This window comes from Rhinocladiella mackenziei, assembly GCF_000835555.1.
Source record: "Rhinocladiella mackenziei CBS 650.93 unplaced genomic scaffold supercont1.1, whole genome shotgun sequence".
Taxonomy (NCBI): Eukaryota; Fungi; Ascomycota; class Eurotiomycetes; order Chaetothyriales; family Herpotrichiellaceae; genus Rhinocladiella; species Rhinocladiella mackenziei.
Window position 1 is genome coordinate 4,025,614 of NW_013550604.1, and position 19,151 is coordinate 4,044,764.

General features: G+C 50.3%; 7 protein-coding genes across 7 annotated transcripts; 2 read left to right on the forward strand and 5 right to left on the reverse strand.

The window, feature by feature from the left end:
• Positions 1–762: 762 nt before the first annotated feature.
• Z518_01420 (uncharacterized protein) lies at positions 763–4,221 on the forward strand (the record flags this gene model as incomplete). Its single annotated transcript, XM_013422020.1, has 3 exons — positions 763–1,240; positions 1,291–4,035; positions 4,094–4,221. 3 exons carry the CDS (start codon positions 763–765, stop codon positions 4,219–4,221), a joined length of 3,351 nt encoding a protein of 1,116 aa, XP_013277474.1.
• Positions 4,222–6,764: 2,543 nt separating this feature from the next.
• On the reverse strand, positions 6,765–7,527 carry Z518_01421 (uncharacterized protein; the record flags this gene model as incomplete). The annotated part of the gene is made up of 2 exons (XM_013422021.1): positions 6,765–6,924; positions 7,028–7,527. The coding sequence occupies 2 exons, from the start codon at positions 7,525–7,527 to the stop codon at positions 6,765–6,767; spliced, it is 660 nt and encodes a 219-aa protein (XP_013277475.1).
• A 393-nt stretch (positions 7,528–7,920) lies between these two features.
• Positions 7,921–8,385, forward strand: Z518_01422 (uncharacterized protein; the record flags this gene model as incomplete). Its single annotated transcript, XM_013422022.1, has 4 exons — positions 7,921–8,006; positions 8,074–8,180; positions 8,238–8,270; positions 8,330–8,385. 4 exons carry the CDS (start codon positions 7,921–7,923, stop codon positions 8,383–8,385), a joined length of 282 nt encoding a protein of 93 aa, XP_013277476.1.
• A 281-nt stretch (positions 8,386–8,666) lies between these two features.
• On the reverse strand, positions 8,667–9,560 carry Z518_01423 (uncharacterized protein; the record flags this gene model as incomplete). The annotated part of the gene is made up of 2 exons (XM_013422023.1): positions 8,667–9,461; positions 9,522–9,560. The coding sequence occupies 2 exons, from the start codon at positions 9,558–9,560 to the stop codon at positions 8,667–8,669; spliced, it is 834 nt and encodes a 277-aa protein (XP_013277477.1).
• A 781-nt stretch (positions 9,561–10,341) lies between these two features.
• Z518_01424 (uncharacterized protein) lies at positions 10,342–12,521 on the reverse strand (the record flags this gene model as incomplete). Its single annotated transcript, XM_013422024.1, has 2 exons — positions 10,342–10,781; positions 10,868–12,521. The coding sequence occupies 2 exons, from the start codon at positions 12,519–12,521 to the stop codon at positions 10,342–10,344; spliced, it is 2,094 nt and encodes a 697-aa protein (XP_013277478.1).
• A 1,467-nt stretch (positions 12,522–13,988) lies between these two features.
• Positions 13,989–14,656, reverse strand: Z518_01425 (uncharacterized protein; the record flags this gene model as incomplete). The annotated part of the gene is made up of 2 exons (XM_013422025.1): positions 13,989–14,223; positions 14,280–14,656. The coding sequence occupies 2 exons, from the start codon at positions 14,654–14,656 to the stop codon at positions 13,989–13,991; spliced, it is 612 nt and encodes a 203-aa protein (XP_013277479.1).
• A 2,848-nt stretch (positions 14,657–17,504) lies between these two features.
• On the reverse strand, positions 17,505–18,830 carry Z518_01426 (uncharacterized protein; the record flags this gene model as incomplete). Its single annotated transcript, XM_013422026.1, has 1 exon — positions 17,505–18,830. One exon carries the CDS (start codon positions 18,828–18,830, stop codon positions 17,505–17,507), a length of 1,326 nt encoding a protein of 441 aa, XP_013277480.1.
• Between the last annotated feature and the right edge of the window lie 321 nt (positions 18,831–19,151).

The following is a 19,151-nucleotide window of genomic DNA, read 5'->3' on the forward strand; positions in this document are numbered from 1 at the left end:
CTTATTCGAGCACAGAATTGTGCTCATCTGCAGTGATTACCTCTGCTTTCTCAACTAAACTCGACTTACACTCCCGACTTGTTCTACCATCTACAGTAGCAAACCCGAGATTACGTTAGATTGCTCTGCCCACTTCTTTGTCCTGAATTCTCCTCTTCTCCTCGCTTCCTCTTATCCTGCGGCCACTAAGCGAACCGGGGTAACTCACTTCCCGTCCCACACCCTTGTCCATTGTCCAGGTGTTGTTGGTTGCATCTGCGCCGGGGCCATTTTTATCAGTTAGCCGTGCTCCGTTAGATCGTGGCATCTCGCCGGGAAACTTGAAGGTTGGACGTGGCTTTTCAGGCCCTAAACGGTCCTTGCATTAAACGCAAAGATCGTCCTGCAAACTCCGCCCGACTTTGACACTTGGCTGACATGTAGAAGCCTGGACCACCCTTCTCCAGCCCATCTTTTGTGTTGTTGATGACTGCATCGTTCAGAGTCAATTTCGCGTCTGCGTCTCTTCCGAGCTCCTTCGCCTGGTTTCGATTGAGTCTGTGATCCAACAATTTCATTCCATACAGCATCCGACGCGAACGACTATGGATGACCGTATTCCGACTTCGACTCCTCCTTGACTTGACTATGCCTGGTCAACACTCTCTTTGTTCAATTGTACTCGGCCAGAAATCATAATTCAAACCCAAGCTTCCGGAACAAGAAAGCCGGCCATCGCCTCATTCAAGCCCCAACGTCAGATTCATTCTCCTCCTGCGAAAGATGGCTGGCAACCATTATCGCCAACAATGGCCGCAAAATCCGGGTCCATCATATGAGTACGATCCAAGAGATGATCAAAGGCAATGGCAAGAGAACGCACGAGGTCAGGCACCCTACAATCAGGACTATCAGCGCTACAATGACTACCCCAATAGTCGCAATGGGTATGGACCAGAACCAGGCACGGCACCAATGAACTATGATCAAAATCCTCACTGGCAGGGTCAGAACCAATATTTGCAGAATGGATACCACAACCAGTATTATGAAAATGGCAATGGCTACTCCCAGGCGCCTTATAGAGACCAGTTTGACCAAGGCCCTCCTCCGAATCGCACATATCAGTACGACGACCGCTACCGGACTAATGGACGAGACAGACCGCCAATGGATCATCACGGTTCTTCAGGCTATTCCAATGGACAGAAACCACCGCGTGGTCAACGATCAGAACCTCCTACTCAAAAGAGACCAAAGCGTAAGGAGCTATGTGGGAACTATGGCATCAACCGCTGACATTTAACATAGCACGTGAACGGATCCTGACTGAACCAACGTCTCCCAAAAATCTGGCCTGGGATAATCCATTTGGAGTATTCCCTCCTAAGAAGAAACAAGGCGACATGGAGAGGCACTCAAGTTTGGACCATGGGATGAATCATCTGAATCTCAATGAGCGTCGGCACAGTGGTGGGCCTGAGTCGCGACCACATACATCTCACGATCAACGCGGACCTCCAAGAAAAGAAGTTCCCAGACCTGGCACTTCACATGATCGACATCCGGACATGGGCCGTCCTCCACCGCAGGACTATCGAATGCCACTTGGTCAGAATTCACCGGAGATGAATCGACAGCAACCAAATTTCAGACCGCAGGGACGGAATTCTCCAGAGATGAATCGACAACGACCAAATTTCAGGCCCCCGGGTGGTATGGCTAGTCCGCCGGTTCGACCTCCCCGGCAAGATCCTCCACGTGAGCCACCGGCGGGAGTGAATCCAGATCCATCTCTTCCTCGACCGTATGGAGGATTAGATGGCTATAATTCTCAAGGAACATACCGCTCTCAGGGGAATTATGACGCTCAAAATCATTACCGCGACGACTATGGCATGCAAAATGAAGGTTATGCGCAAGACTACATTCCGTCCTCAAGACCGTATGAATCACCAATAGACGGCCCTCAATCGAGAAACCCACCTCGACAAGCATTTGATGAAGATTACCATGCAAATGCGTATAGAGAGCTTCCCTCTACCGATTCGTCGGGGCATCAGAAGACGAGAACGAATGAAATGCCCAATTTTGATGCCATTCCCACACGAGCAAATGAAAAATCGGAGGATCACATGAATACCGGTCCACAGCAATCTTTCGACCAGCAAATCTATCGAAAACCCACTTATCAGGTTCCAGGGGGTTTCCCGAATCAAATAGATACGACGAACAATAAGCCGCCTCCGTTGAACAACACCACCTCTCCTCTGGCTGAATTTTCCTTTGATCTCCCGCCTTCAACGAACGGTCGTTCCGTGACACCCGGCAGAAGTGAACTCCCTGCCCAAGGCGCGCCGTATCGTCAAGACCATGGTGGACAGGGAAGTTTTGACTCGAGGCCGACTGCTCGGACTGGATATGAGGTCAATCGACCTGGACCAGCGTCAGTTTCGCAATATCCTCCTCGAGCAGCCAGTAGGAATGGGATGAAACCATCAATGGGTCAGGAAATTCCTAGACCTCCACCAGTTCCGACCAGTGCTCAAGGGTATCAGTCATTCAGCCAAGATCAGTATCCTGGCCGACCTCACACAAGTAACGCCCAGCGACTGCCCCCACAAAGCTATGATGTGGGTAACCCATACGATCAAGAACGCACACCCGAAACTCGAGCACCTTCGGCCCCTGCGGCTCCAGGAGCGTACCAACCAGGGTATAATGATCCGGGTCCAGATCAGCCCTACCGACCAGGATATGGACAAGGACCACCTCCTCGAGCGGCATCTCAAGACAATTACAATCCTGGTGGCCCTCGGCCTAATACTTCCAATTCGGCACATCCTGTTCCCATCAGACATTATGGTGATTCAAATGCCAATAGCAACCCGGATGCTCTTCCAGCTCATCCGACGCCAGTGAGACCGGGATTGAACAACAACATCAGTAATGGATATGGAACGAGTCAGCCACCACCAACACAATCTGGACAAAAGCGGGAGGTAACAGGGCCCGTACCCAATCAAGCCAATGGCAGAAATTCACCACCGGTTACCACTCAAGAGCTCAACGGCCTTCGGGAGATGTACAATCGTAATCCGGCCGACTACGCACTCGGATTAAAATTGGCCAAGAAAATGGTGGAAGCGGCGAGGGTGCTGGCGGACGAAAATGGAACAGCCGATACCAGACAGACGCAAAAAAATCGAGAACGATATATCTTTGACGCGCACAAATTGGTTAAGAAACTGGTGGCAGCCAACTCCACCGAAGCCATGTTCTATCTGGCGGATTGTCATGGACAAGGACTTTTGGGACTTCCTGTGGATCCCAAAGAGGCATTCCATCTCTATCAGTCGGCAGCAAAGTTGAATCACGCTGAAAGTGCTTATCGAGTCGCGGTGTGTTGTGAACTGGGCTCAGAAGAAGGTGGTGGAACGCGGCGGGATCCGATGAAGGCGATTCAATGGTACAAACGGGCTGCCACCTTGGGAGACACACCGGCCATGTACAAGATGGGGATGATCTTGTTGAAAGGATTGCTCGGACAACAGAAGAATCCTCGAGAGGCTATTTCGTGGTTGAAACGGGCGGCGGAACGGGCCGACAAAAACAATCCCCATGCATTACATGAATTGGGATTACTCTATGAATCGGCCACGCCAAATGACGTTGTCATCCGCGATGAAAAGTATGCCTTCCAATTATTCCAGCAAGCAGCTGAATTGGGATACAAATATTCACAATTCCGACTGGGATCGGCATTTGAATACGGATTGTTGGGGTGTCCTATTGATGCCCGACAGAGTATTGCATGGTATACTCGCGCAGCAGCCCAAGGGGAGCATCAGTCCGAGTTGGCACTGAGTGGTTGGTACTTGACGGGCTCGGAACCACTACTGACCCAAAGTGATACGGAGGCGTTCTTGTGGGCAAGAAAAGCCGCAAGTTCAGGACTTGCAAAGGCGGAATATGCTATGGGATACTTCAATGAAGTGGGAATTGGGACTGCAGCGGACATTGAAGAGGCGAAGCGATGGTATTACCGAGCAGCTGGTAAGTTTATTCGTTCCCAATTTGGGCGATGGACAAGGCTGACATGAATGGTTGACAGCACAAAACTTCATCAAGGCACGAGAGAGATTGGAGGAGTTGAAGAGAGGAGGACAAAAGATGCAAAAGACTCGAGTATCTCGATCGCACATGAATCGGCACAGTGATGGGGAATGTGTGGTGATGTAATGCGGTGGTTTGAACCGATAATAGAGACAAAATGGGCTTGATGAGAATTCTGATTGATGGAATATGCTCATGAAAGGTGTTGGGGGAGTTGTTCGAGTGATCTTCAAGATGTATGCAATGATGATGGGCGTACTGTATGAACCAGAGGAGGATGCCAATAGTGACGGTGCATTGGAGATCTAGAACCTTGTCTATCATTTCACACCAACGAGGGAGTTATCTGTGAGGGTCTGGAAGGGCGGCAAAAGTGAGAGGCAGGATTTGGCACAGCCAGCAGGATATGAGAAATCACGAGACGCCCAGTAAAGTGTCCAGGTCACACGCGCAGCATCATGACATAAGGTGGCCGGTAACAGGACCAGAAAGTGCAACGGGTTACCAGGAACAACTTGGGAGGCGAAAGGAAAAATATCCCACCAATTGTACGGGGAGCGCATGTTCATCAAGTGATGTTGTAAAGGACAGGGGCTCGTTTCTGGACGGATCTATCTTTCCATTGACTACTTGTCCCCCGATCTCGCAGAATTCCATCCCCTTTTCTTCGCCTTCGATGAGATCAAGTGATGGAGTACGAACTCTCTGAGGTCCCCCTAAACGCCTCAGCCACGGCGGGGCATGTTAAAATGTCTTCCTTCTCTTGGCAGTGGTTTCTTCGTACATGAATTTCTTTTTCTCCTGCATCCGTTGAATCCCATCGGTTTTTGTCTCGTGCTTCAAAACTTTTGCAGATTCCTCGCTGACCGAAACGCGAACCTAGTTGCGCCTCACACGAGATGGAGAAACGTGTGTGAGACAGTTTCCAGACCCGACTTTTAAATATCCACCCCTCCCTAACTCTCCAGGACCTACATCACCACTCAACTCAGCCAAACATATGTATCCCTGGTTCAGCCTTTCAAAATGATACGATTCCCATCCTTCCAAGACACACCTCACGGATCCTCCATGGCTCAAAACTCCCTCCGCGAAATCTTACGCAAAGCCTCGGAATCCTCAACCTCCGTCTCAGAACCTACGTCTGACAAGAAGAAACGAACCGGCTCTACCATCTCCTCCTCTTCAAGCCTAGGCTCAAGTTCCCGCACCCCTTCGCCCGGAAGTAGTCAGTCTTCAACTACGAAGTTGGACGAGGCTCGTGCCAAAGACAAACGTAACTCGGAGACCTGGTCGTTGAATGTCTTCTCCAGCCGGTAGAAAGTAGAATCAGGGAAAGCTCCAAGCACATATAACCAACCGCCAGCATCAGGGGGTTTCTTTGTTGAGGATCACTTCTACGTACCATTTCCCCTTCCCACCACGGCGAGCCACATCTTCATATTTCATTTCTACACTCTACACCCGCATAAGGGTCTCGGCCAACCCACAGACCCTGGATTGCACGAGCACATCAAGGAGGAAGTCAAGAATGAGGAGAAAGGTGTGTAATCAAATATCCGCCCCTTATCCCCTTTGCCTTGTCTTCGGTCTTTCGTCCTCTCATTTTGCTAGAAGGGGGCAAGCAGAAATTCACGTGGCATACTGTAGGAGGCGGCAATGGCTCCTGGTCCGCATGGAAAGCAGGTGAAGTTGCACGCCAGTATGAGGCTCGAGGTGGCAACTATGAAGACTCTAGGGGCAATAAGATTAAAATGAAGACCCATGGTAGCAGTGGTCGACATCACCATCGACATGATCGAAAGAGTCCACGTACAATCGAGATGCTTGATTTGGTTTGGTCCTCGTCTTGTCTGAATATATCTCATTACGAATTTAACAGCTTGATTAGAGAAGGCCTCTACTTAGCTTCTCGATTCTGATGCTTGATATACATGATGTATCTACATATCCCTCTCTGTATTCATATTCATCCTTAACTTGCACATCGATGTGAGGATGAAAACCATGTCGATGTCCCAACGGCCACCTGCAGATGTATACTCTTAATTTTTTTTCTCCCCTCGACTGGATTGGCTTGAGGCCTCCAGCGGGGGAGGGGATCTCGATCTGGATATGTTGTATTATATGATCTCTATCACGTATAAGTACAGAAATCATGTGAAGGCCCCAAAGGAGCTAGGAAGCCTTACTTACCAGCTCCTTTGGTTCAACGACGGCTTCGATGGAAGTTCAAAGACACACACCTCAGAACCCGATAGGTACGGATGGAAGGAGAGAATACAAGGGAAAAAGGAGGTCTTTGTCTTTTTCCCTCCCAATGTCCATATTCACTTGATACATCGACAACAACCTTGGTCTCCAATGTCAACCACGATGTTGCTTTCAACATATGTCTCATTCCTATCAGGGGTAAGATCATTCTGCCTGGAAGGAAAGGAACAAAGCAAAGCCAAAGCGGTACACCGCAAACCTGTCAGCTTTTCCAAAAGCACATAATCCCTTCAATGGCGATCGAAAAACCAATCCCGTCAGATCCAGGACCTCTTGCGTCACATTCGAACCATCCAGATGGGTTTCGTCACATCTCCCAAATTCTCATTCCACATCCACCTCTATCTTCAACCCATCCATTCCCCAGTACACACACCTCCTCAGTTGAAAACCATTTACAACTTCTGCTCAACCTTCTTCTCCACACTCTTAACCGAGCCCCCAACTTCCTGCTCCATCTCCTTCAACGCGCCCGTCGTGCCCTTTTGGTACAAGAAGATTCGGGAACATTGAACGAACCCGACGACGAACAAGCAGAAATTGACTGCTGCGAGACTGTAGTGGAGAAGAAATACGGATTAGTCTCCGAGCGCAAGAAATATCCCGAGCAGGATCGGAAAAAGGATGGTCCATTCACGTGCGGACGGAGAAAACGTACAGCATGTTTTGTGGTCGAATGATGAAACACCATCTGGTCCAGATCGAGCCTGTGGCCATGAGAGCTAGATTTTGAGTCAAGGATAACTTATCGGCCGGCCGGAGGAAGTCTGAGGCACCAGCGAGCACGACGCCCCATTTCATAATGGGTGCCCTATACGCAAATGTCACGGTCAGCATGTGGTTCGTCGCCGATTTCGAATTTCTCAATTTGGCAGGGTGTCCCTTTGCGTTGTTCGCGGATCCCACCTGGGCGTGAACATGTGGGAGAGAGAGATGGTATATTCTTCCGTACCAGAAATGCACCGTTCTAATACCGACTTCACTGGTCCATAATTTCTGGAACAGGCTTTGAGGTGGCGCCCCGTCAACTGCTGGGTTGGCAGCTGTGCCTTGATAGCGTCGAAAGATGGGATTTCGAGCCTTGAATGGCGTTCGAGTGGCGAAGGAGGTTTGTCGAGATGTTTGTTGCGCGAAGCGCACTCCGAAGCGGGCGGACATTACGGAGGTGGTGACTAGGAGGAAGGGTAAAGGAGTGGAGAGTTGTCGCCCTTGGACAATTAAGAGAGGTCGGACTTGATGTTGAGAAAGGAAATGAAATGGAAATGGAGAAGGAGGGGAGAGAGTGTGTGATTGTGGAGCGCTTTCGGGATAAAAATGAGCAGCCAAATAATTGAGAAGTTGGGACTCGGACATGGGAAGTGAACAAACCAGGATAAACGTTTTTACAATCTCCGTCCCCGAAGCCAAGCCGAATCGGGCAAAGGAGCAGTGCTGCTTGAACTACATACAGAGAACCTTGCGCGTGACGACAATCGAGTATGCGCACTTAATTCCTGCGCTTGGGCTTCCAATTGACCTCTTGCACCTCGAGAAGCCAAAGCCGAAGCCAAAATGGTCGCCAAATACGCCTTCACTCAAGGCCTCAGAGAACTGCGCTTCCATCTATGCAGTTCAGGTCCCGCGAGTGAAGCCGCCAGGTTTGACTCTCCAAGCTATGGCAACTAGACGGGTATTATTGCGGATATGACTGACATGACGGGATAGATCTTTCCTCAAGCGCGCCTACCCTACAATGAAACATCATAATCCCAACACTCCCATTTTAATACGAGAAGCTACAGGTGTAGAGCCCAAGGTGTGGGCGAGATACGGTATGGCTTGGTTGCATGAGTGACGAGGATACAACAAGCTGATGGTCTTAATTTCAGGATTCGGCAAGGAAAAATCAGAGTCGTTATCAGGTGGGCTTCCGTTTGTCCAAAAGCTAGGGGAAGGGCGGTCTCTGATTTAACAATTCTAGGGCTCTCGGACAAGGAGATCGAAGACAAAGTAACGAACCTAGTCAAGAGTGAATGAACGGGAACGACAAACCAGCCTCGCCGAAATCAGCGTTCAGGTTCAATACGAAAAAAAAAAAAAAAAAAGAAAATAAACCAAGAACACGAATGTATATATCTATCATACATTGCCGTTGGGAGTGGACGTGGTCGAATGCGGACCACCCGCATACAGAGCTATTCGATGAGCACTGACGAGAGAAAACTTGTCCATATTACGCCCCTTTCCTTCCCCCCCCCAACAAAAAAAAAGGCTGAACAAGATTCAACCTTGTACACACGCATCATTCATTCCATCATTCAAGCAGCCGCCTCCCCAAACCTGTACTGCGCCCACCCCAAACTCGCCTCCGTCATGGTCCACAACTGCTTTCCCTGATCCTCACCGGCAGCCCCCACGGCGATATGGATTGGCAACAAATGCTCAAAAGTCGGATGCGCCTGTCTTGCATCCGGTCTCGTAAGTAACTCGACCATATTCTCATCCCTCTCCTCTCCAGGCTTCGTGTCAACCGCATCCTTAATCGCCGCATCAAAGCTCACCGCATACGGCATCGTCTTGCCTGTGCCCATGGTCATCATCAAATGCCGCAAATTATGCACCGACATCCCAGACGCAACAATCAAAATATTCTCCTCCCGAAGCTTCTGTACCGCTCTCCCCAATTTGATATGCGCGGCTGCATCTCGGTGGTCGTCGAACAAGCTAACCTGCACAATCGGCACAGACACCGGGTTCGTGTCCGGGTTGAACATGACTTTGAACGGCACGAAGACGCCGTGGTCGAGTCCGCGCTCGACTTTCTCTGTCTTAATTCCGTTCTTGTCGAGGGTGTCGATGACCTTTTGAGCCAGCGAGGCTGAGCCTTTATTGGGGAATTTCTCCGAGTAATAGTGGCGAGGGAAGCCATAGAAGTCGTATAGTAGAGGCTCGTCCTCGGAGACGTTGACTTCGATCGTGTTCGGGCGTGACGCTTGCCAGTGTGCTGAGAAGACGACGATGGCGTCGGGTTTCACTTGCGTGGTGATTTCTTTGCCGATCCTTTGAAGTTGTGGGAAGACTGGATGGGAAGTGTTGAACATTGTATCGGGGCCCTATTTGATCAGTGTTAGCATGATCTCGGCGGATTAATGTTTCGGAAGGAGAAATCCTACCCCGTGAGAAACAAAATAGACGGGCGTCTTTGAAGCCATGGTTGTGCCAGCGGTTGTCGAGAATGCTCCTGTCGAGGATATGAAACCAGTCAACGATCTGAAAGTCTTGAATACCCTCGAAGAAAGAGGAGAAGCCACGTCGACAACTTTTTGAGAATAGATTGGTGAATAAGGATGTATGCTTGCTGCGAGGAAAATAGCAAGGATGGAGACAACTGCTACGGCGGCCCGAGTCCGACTCATATATCGAATCATAACCACAGATGGATGCAACAAAAGAGTTCACGCCACCCCCGTAAACGTTTCCATGGACCATGCACTGTAAGATTCTCTGACCAACTGACAGGCTCCTATAAGCAAAGGCTTATTTTCCAATCTCTGTTGTTCTGGAGTAGTTCGACACATGTTGTGTTCGGATCGAAACTACTACGATAGCTGCAGTTGGTCAGCTCCCTTACCTAAGCTGTTATTGGTGATGCGGAATGCCTCCGCTCATCAGCCCATCGAGATCCGTTTCGTCCTTTTTGGCACCTCTTGGTCACTCATTTACAAAATTGAAAGAGCGAAAGAAGCATTTCATTGTTCATGCAATGAGCTGTGGGCGCTGGCAGAATCACCATCGCGGCTTCACGGGTTTACGATGGGTGTTCTCCACTTTTGACTCTTATTGGTCGAATGGATGTTCTTCTCCAAAATGGAACCTCGGGGTTCTTTTTGAAGCAAGGCATTTTTACCATCAATCTCATGTCTCTTGACTGATTAGAGAATGCACGAATGATGCACGTACAACGGACTGAGATTTAATACACGATACCCCCATTCACAATTTCGCTTTTGAAGAACTTTGCTGTTTCGTCCTCTCCTCAAACCACTCTTTGACCTTCTGCCTGGCAACCTCAACAACCTCCTTATCCTCCACGGTAGCAGGGACATTGACTTCCTTGTCATAATTCCCCTCCGCACCATTCTCGACCAGCTCTCTCAACACCCGTCTGAGAGTCTTCCCGCTTCGGGTTTTGGGAATCATACCTTTACCCTGAATGATTCCACCAAGAGATGCAATGGCACCAATCTGCGTGCGGACCAAATTATTGATCGATGTGAAAAATTCCTTGGAGGGTGTTGCTGGGAGGTCAGGGGGCGTGGCGCTGGAGGGAATGACAAATGCAAATGGCAAGTGACCTTTCATTGTGTCGGGAATACCCACAACACAGGCTTCGGCAACAGAAGGGTGAGACGTTATAGCTTGTTCGATGGCACCTGCGTGAAGAATTAGAATCACTCTCCTGAAATGGGAGTGGCATTCTTATGGGGGACTGATGCTCGAGACGAGGGAATAATCATACCGGTGCTAAATCGATGAGCGGCAACATTGATGATATCATCACTGCGACTCATCACATGAACATAATCGTCCTGATCAATCATTCCGGCATCGCCAGTATCCAGCCACTTGCCATCAAATCGTCTCAGGTACCCCTTGTAAAACCGGAGATCATCGTTGAACAAGGTCGTGAAGCCAGTGGGAGCCAACGGCATAGCGAGCACAATATTGCCCATCTTTCCTCGTTCGACCTCCTTTCCGTCGTCATCAACGATGCGGACGTCGAATCCCAGCATTGGTTTGCCCGCACTACCGGGCTTGACGGCCAGAGCCTTGTGCGTTTCGCGGCTATTGTGATCCAGACCTATCGCAGGTCGCAATGCAAGACCAGTCATCGGACTACCTGATTCAGTCGACCACCAATGATCAATGACTCGAGCATCAGGAGCAGCGTACTCGCTCATGAGCCCCTGATAGTGTGTGATGATGGCAGGCTCCGATCTTTCACCGGCCAGGAAGAGAGCGCGCCAGTGTCTCAATCGACCGTTTTCGCCGTGTTCCTTGAAGAACTTATCCTCTGGATCCTCTTTTCGAATAGCTCTCAGAGCTGTGGGAGCCGTAAATAACGTCGTCACCTTATACTCGTCAACCAGACGCCAGAATGCACCGGCATCAGGTGTCCCAATCGGTTTGCCTTCATATAGAACGGTAGTTGCCCCGGTAAGAAGAGGCGCGTAGACGATATAAGAATGCCCAACAACCCAACCGATATCACTGCCAGTGAAGATGGTGTCGCCAGGACCTTTGACATCGAAAAGATATTTGATACTCAGATTGAGACCAACTGCGTGACCTCCTGCTTCGCGAAGAACCCCTTTTGGTAATCCTGTCGTGCCACTGGTGTAAATAATATACAGGCCATCCGTACTTTGGACTGGGACGGCCTCCGCCCTGACCCCTCTATTTCTGGCGCTTTTGACAAGGCGCTGCCAATTTCTCTGACCGGCGTTCTTTTCGACGGGATCCCATCGCCGGACGTCTCGTTGCCAGATGATCGTTTTGTCGGGTTTCCAACTGCTTTGCTGAATGGCACCCTTGACAAACGGTCTGTACTCGAGTGGTCCTTTGGTGCCTTCAATGGCACAGCTGGCAGTCAAAATGACCTTGGGTTTGGCGGCCTCAATTCTTTGGGCCAAACTGGTTGCTGCGAAACCTCCGAAGACGACTGCGTGCATGGCGCCCAAACGGACAGCTGCCAACATACCAAAGACGGCAGGAGGAATCATAGGCATATAGATCAGGACGACATCACCCTTTTGGACACCTTCTTCTCTCAACACTCCTGCCAGAGTTTCCACCTCTTCCAGCATCTGATCGTACGTGTATCTCTCCTTCGACGCGCTCACCGGACTATCCCAGATCATAGCGACTTTGTCACCATTGCCTGCCTTGACATGGCGGTCTAGACAATTGTATGCGGTACTGATCTCGCCGTCGGGAAACCAAGACCAATGTGGATGCGTGGTACCGTCTTGTAACTTCTTAGGTTGTTGCCGAAGGACACGACTGTATGGTTTATGCCAGTAGAGTTCCATTGCGTGTTGATCCCAGAATTTCTCAGGGTCGGAAAGAGAGGCAGCCTGAGCTGAGTCCTGTACCGTGTTGTTGGGCGACATGATGCGAAGAATCGGGGCCGATGCGGAGAGCTTGAGGGAAAGGAGCTGGGAACAAACAGGGGTATTTTATGTTGCGAATAGACCGAAAAAATTAGTTGGGGAGTAGAAAGGCAGGAACCGAAAGGTCGAAGAGACTTTCATAGAAATGCAAGGGGCGTCATTCAATGGACGGAGAAAAGACCTATGTATAAGGCTGGCATTTCGGTAAAATACAGCTCGGGGGAAGCTTCGTCAATAAAGTCCAGGGTAGGTTACCTCTGGATGCCCTGTAATTGATCAATTACAGTTCTTGTACGAGAGAGAATGCTTACAGCACCATACGGCTGAATATAAGGGAGATGCACCGAAGGAGGTCTGTCGGTCTAGCGGAGTGAGCTGTTGGAGCCGTGAGCTTTCATCTCTCTAGGAACGACATCATTCGGATGGCTTGTGGGGGCTTGTGGGGAAGAAGCTGGTGGGGGAAAGGGAAAACACAAAACGGTTGTGGTTGGCCCGAGGCCCCCTTTTCTACCAAGTCGGTGATGATTCGGAATTCATGGCTCGTCCTTCACGCAAATCGGTGAACTGATTATCCATTGGTCCTACACATTCCTCTTCTCGAAAGGCCGGCAAACATAACGCCAGCCTGGGCATCGATAACCCCCGTCTCTCGTCCTGCAAGCCGGTATCGACCAACCAGTGCGCCCGAAACCATCCGATGGAACACCGAACTACGAAACCCGTTACAGCCAATGCAAGAGAAAGTCACCGTGCCGGAAAAGTAGCCTCCCACAAGGCGTCTGTCAATGAGTTAAGATCAATCAACTACCAAAGCCATACCTGTCGTGCCAGATGAAGTGACCACTCTGGAACCATCAAACGATGAAGGTGTGGGAAGAGCAAGGACCATCTCGTCACACAAGACCGTCAAAAACATAAGCGAGGAAACATTGTATGATGATTATCGACCTCCAACTCGGACTATATATCACAGGAAATAAAAACTTGCAAAGAGGGAACCAATTAACATAACATGATCTTTGCTTGGTTTTTGTTTCAGTGGTATGCAGCAAATTCACATTTTTGGATGCCCCGAGAACTCACAATACAATGCTATCCTCAAAAAAATCCATTCATTAATAAGACCAAACCACTCAGGACCTGAATGTAGGTTTTTGTTCTTGTACCATCCGTACACAAGATCCCCACATGCCAAACAACGACTAGCCGAAAAAACTTGCCCAATGCGTCGCCTGCAGTATGCAAAAAGCTTGCCCAATTCGTCATGTCCGCCATGTCCATGCCGTAACTCTGCATACCGCAATCGAGCCGACCAAATCATTGCCTTCTCCTGAGCCTCTACGCTAAGAAGTCAAATGCAAAGCCAAAACCTTGGAATCGAAGCTAATCTGTCTGGAACCAACCAGTGAAACCTGCTTGGTCAAGCCGACGAACCAACTCCAGTCCTGGCTAAAGGCAATCCTCCATTTACAAAAGGAAAGCAGCGACGGCACCGACACCGGCAAGACCAGCGCCAACGTTAGCAACAAGAGCGTTGGCGGCGCCGGTGAAGGTTGCAGGGGAAACCGGGCTGGAGCTGGTTGCGTTGTATGACCAGACAGGAGAGCTGCTGGCAGTGACCTCAGCGACAGGAGTGCTGTAGGTGGTCTCCGCAACGGGGACGCTTGAAGAGGTCCAATCAACCCAGGTGGAGGCAGTCTCGCTGCGAAAATGGTTAGATACAGGGGTTCAAGTCATGCAATGACACTCAGGTCTTACCTGCAAGAGGTGGAGGTCGTGGTGTAGACTGGGACAGAGACAGTACATGGGCAGTCAGTGATGGTCAAGGTGGTGGCAGAGGAGACTGTCCAGGTCTTGCCAGCGTGGGTAATCTTGGTGGCCTCAGGGCAGTAGGTGGTGATGGCGGTCACAACGGTGGTGGTCCAGCTGTCGGGAGTAGTGCTGGTGGTAGTGGTGGTCGAGGTCCAGTCGGCCCAGGTGCTGGAGGCGGCAACAGGAGTGGTGGTCGTAGTGGTGGTCGTAGTGGTCGTGGTCGTGGAGGTCCAATCAGCCCAGGTGCTGGATGGAGCAGCGACGGCAGCGGCAGCGCTGGAAGCGAAAGCTGCAACAGCAGCGACGGATGCGGCGACCTTCATTTTAATTGGAGGGGTGTTATTTTCTGGGATAGAAAATATGGGTCTTTGAGATTTGGATTGTTGTTCAAAAGGAGTGTGGTGGTGCAAAGACCGGCGTTTGTGAGTTGCTAACGAGCGACTGGAGTTGGAGTTTTTGATCGTGGGATGCAGAAGAGAAAGAAGAGATCTGGATGGCGAGAAGATTCAATACATATAGGAAGATGAAAGCCACTCAGAAGGAAATTAGGGTGGCATCTTAATGAGGGCGGAGGAGCACTTTGCCATTGATTTTGGTGGATACAAGCCAATTGAAGGCGTCAGGGGTAGTGTCACCTCGGCGTCCGCTGGTGCCAGCGATTCCCTGCAAAAAAACATGGGCAAAGCCACTGGGCGGGCTTAGCGCAGCCTCATCAGGCTCTCGGTCGTGCCCATTGGTTGTACTCCCCCCTCAGCCGAAATTGTGGCGGCGCAGTGTGACGACTTCCCCCCATAACCTGTCGCCTGTGTAGGTTTTGCCCCTCCCCGCCGCGGCCCTTTGCTGCTGAGGCATGTTCACTTGTGTCATTTGTTGAGCCGTACACGTCGAACGGTGAGTGAGCATCACAACAGAGTACCACAATCGTATTTCGGATTGTCATGCCTCAGGATGGCACATGATACCTCCAGGCGTCTGGTGGAATGGTTTCCTCGGCGATGCTATCCAGTTTTCTGGGACGGGTACCGCGTAAAGAAAGCTGTTCTCGCTTAACTTGTGCCATTATGCCATGACCGAGACGTTCCCCATGTTGCGAGACCTCTAAGCAACAAGCGAATAGGTGCGGTATGATGTCTTCGCCCAAGGCAAGCAGCAAGATCGAGACATTCTCGAATCACCGTACTCGTAGCAGTCGATTCAGTCAGTCCACTGGCACCAGCGCCGTCCAAAGTCGAAATTGCTTGGTCCCCCAGCCCAAGTTTGTTGGTTTTCGCGTTGATCCGGTGCCGACGCCAGAGGAAGGGATGCCATGACAGAGACAGTAGCAATGAGCGAATGCTCCAGACAAAAGCTTGGAAGTGCTTATAGAATGGATCTGAGAGGTACGGACGGGTGGTAGGTCGGTGGGCGGAGCATACTGTTCTAGGCGCTGTCGGAAATGAGTTGCCAAGATTTCTATGAGAGGTACCGCCAATCGGCATTGCTGATTGAAAGCTTCCCTTGTCCGGCGCAATTTGCCATCCAAAACAACCACGCACCACCCCCCCCTTATCCACCCCAACACCGCCCGGGTGATTGACTCGAAGCACAGAAAAGCAGGCCGGGTCGGCTCTGCAAAATCTGCATCAAGCGCGCGGCCAGTTTCAGACCCCATCCTCCCGGCTGATCCTGCACATTTCTCAACCAAACATGGGCATACAGAACGGAATGGAACACCACCGCAGACACTTGTTCATCGATGGATCACCACACCGTAGATCCGTCTTTACCGTGAGATGGATCCCCATGCACATCTGGATGGAAATCTTGGTTTGACATTCGGTTGACAATGTGATCAGCATGGACCATTGGAAAACATCGATAAGCAAAACTGATCCTTCACACCACCTGTTGGATTTATCACTATTGCTACTCGAACCTGTATCCACGGACTAAACCTTGACTTACGGGAGATAGACGCACTGTTCCCGGTTCCCACGAGTCCCTGAAAATAGCAGTCGATCGTACCATGAGTGGAACCTTGGATCAAATAGTTCGAGCAGGTATTCCTGGAGTTTAGCACGGAGAATAGAATTTCCAGGCTCCAACATCAGCTACGATCCTTTTCCGTTCGAAATCCCCACCAGGAGTCCTAGGAAAAGTTCAAGACTCAAGTCCAAATGGCGCGCCCATCGAGACCAGAGAATCACCATGGAAATCTCGTATTCCCAGCTCGTACTCTTACATTCCTTTTTTGGGGGGGAAGGGTTCTTGCCACAGCAAACGAGAAGGCGCTATAGGTTGCTGAATATTTTGCAATTCGATTCAATTCATATCCCTTAACTTCTCAACTGAGTCGTACCGGCCCAGCCATACTTCTGAGAACCGGACCGCCCTGAATAGCAGTCCCAAATCAATCACCACGTCAAAGCCTGAAACCTAACGGGCCAAACTACCACACACCAAATCCTAGGCAGTCACCAGTGTGATTCGTCGGCCCCATTTCAATTTTGCAACACGAGTCGGGCGCCCATTCTGTGGCTACCGTATTGTCCTAGGCTCCCAAAAACCCCATTTGCCTCTGAGACATGCGAAATGAGAAGAAACCCTGATCTTTTCTTTTCGTCTTCGCGCTTGTGTCGGAAAGACAATTTGGCCTGAGCCGAAGGCTTGCGAGCCCCTGACACGTGATTTGAGATTTTGCCGAAAGGGCCCGTTCCTCCGTCCCCCCTCTCGCTCCGTCCTAAAGCAAAACTCCGTCTGCGAGTACTGGGATGAAAGAGGTTTCCATTTGTCACTGGTCTCAATTATTGAACGCAGCTAACTGGTTCTGCAGAAAGACTCCATGCAATGCTCTCGGCAATGTTAAACCAAAGGAACATGCTGAATGACGTGTTCCGAGTCCCTGTTCCATTTCGCCACTGGTGTTTCTAGACTCCTCGAGCGACAACATTTCCATTCCAGCATTGGGTAATCTTCAACTCCTTGCCCACGAACGCTGAACAGGTATCCTTACTCATTTCCACTTCGAGTCTTGTGACTTTCCCTTGATTTCAGTGAATATGATCTTGATTCACCGCTCAACAGAAGCGATATCACGGGCGCCGCCAACATTCTTGCACTCCAATCCTTCTGAAGAGCTCTCATCGTGTTCACTCGTTCTCCCGGGTCAGACATTTGTCGATTCGAAGGCGTTCAGTCTCGGATGATAGAAACATACGTAACGTCTTCATACACCATCTTGACCTTGTCCATACCCTTGACCTTGTCCATGGCCTTCTTCTTGGAATCCAGTTGCTCTTCATTCTCGAACTTCATGACCATGGCCGACTTTAACTTGTCTTTCACATCGTATGACATTCTGTTGTAACGTCCTCGGAAGGTACTGAAGATGACCAACTTGTTGCACTTCATTTCAGCGAATGCTCTCATGAAGTGGAAATCAGAGCCGAGGACCTGGGAACGACCTGCGAACTGGACAGCCAATTTATGCAGATTCGCGTTGGCACCAATGAGACGAAAGATATGATGCAAGGTTGGGTCATTGACGAATCGGCGATCCTCGAGGTCAACACCTGGGTTGTGCTTCTCTGTGCCGTCGGACAAGGAGAAGGAGACAAATTTCATATTGGAGATGTTGGCGGGGCCGATGGTTTGAAGGAAACGTCTGATATCTTTGTATCCAACCTCTTTCCAGTGTTGTTCCCAGTATTTTCCGCGCATCTCCTCGCTTCGTGCAAAGTGGAACGAATTCTCTCCGTACAGAATCTTTCGGCCTTCCTCATGAACAATCTTGCAGATTCTCAACAATGCGGATGATCGACCAAAGTCAGTACGCACATCAAAATCGACGGGAGGACCACAAAAGACATTGCGATAGATAGGGCGACGCAGTTCCTCAGGTAAGTCAAGGAAACCGGCATAGGTGGGCTTCTGTGTGCCTCCCACAAGTGTATTGCCTTCCATCTCCAGCCCAGGGTCATCACCCATGTCGGAAGTCTGAATAGAGGACTCGGGCACAGAGACCGTCGTGGGCATGAGAAGATCCGCAAGGCTCAGGTTGACGACAATCTTCCTGTCAGTTGTGCTGTTGACCTGAATACTAATGACTGGCGGCAACTGGGCGTCCTTTCCGGATGCTGGTGCTGATTGACGATTGACAGACAAAACACCGTGGTGCTTCTCGTCGTGTTCACTGTCTGGGATCACCTCCTCGTCAGAGAGGTCGGGAAGTTCTGGTGCAGGATCATGTCGCCGCATGATCTGGAATTTGCGCTTCTTGGCATCTTCCTTGCTCTTCAGACTCTTCTTTCTCTTACCGGCTCTGACTTTACCGAACTCGGAATGATCGGAGTCGTGATCAGACGGGTCATCATTGAAGGGATTAAAGGTTTGTTCGAATGGATCGTCGTCCTTGGACTTCGGCCTAAATCCTGCTGGGAGTGGTGAACTTATGTCGGGGAAAATCGCTGGTGGTGGCTGGGTGCTACCGAAAGACTTCTTTCTGGTTGTTGGCGCCATGATGCCGGGCGGGACGATGACGCGCGGTTGGTAGGCAAGGCGGACCTGTCGTTGAAGTGTCGATAAGTCGTTGACCGGAGGCTACTAGAAAATGGAAGATACGACGAGGAGGGTTCGCGCAAGGGGTAGGTGGAAGAGAAGAGGTGCGCGAGATGAAAAGGTGCACCGAGAGAGAAGGCACGACGCGCACGAAGTTTCACTTCAGCTTCGGGCCAGCCGTCTCTTGGCGTCAATGTGAGGCTTAACATGAAGTAGAAAGTTGTATGTGCAATGTTTGATTCTGCACATGAATGTCTATGAGGCTGTCGCCTCTGTCGATAC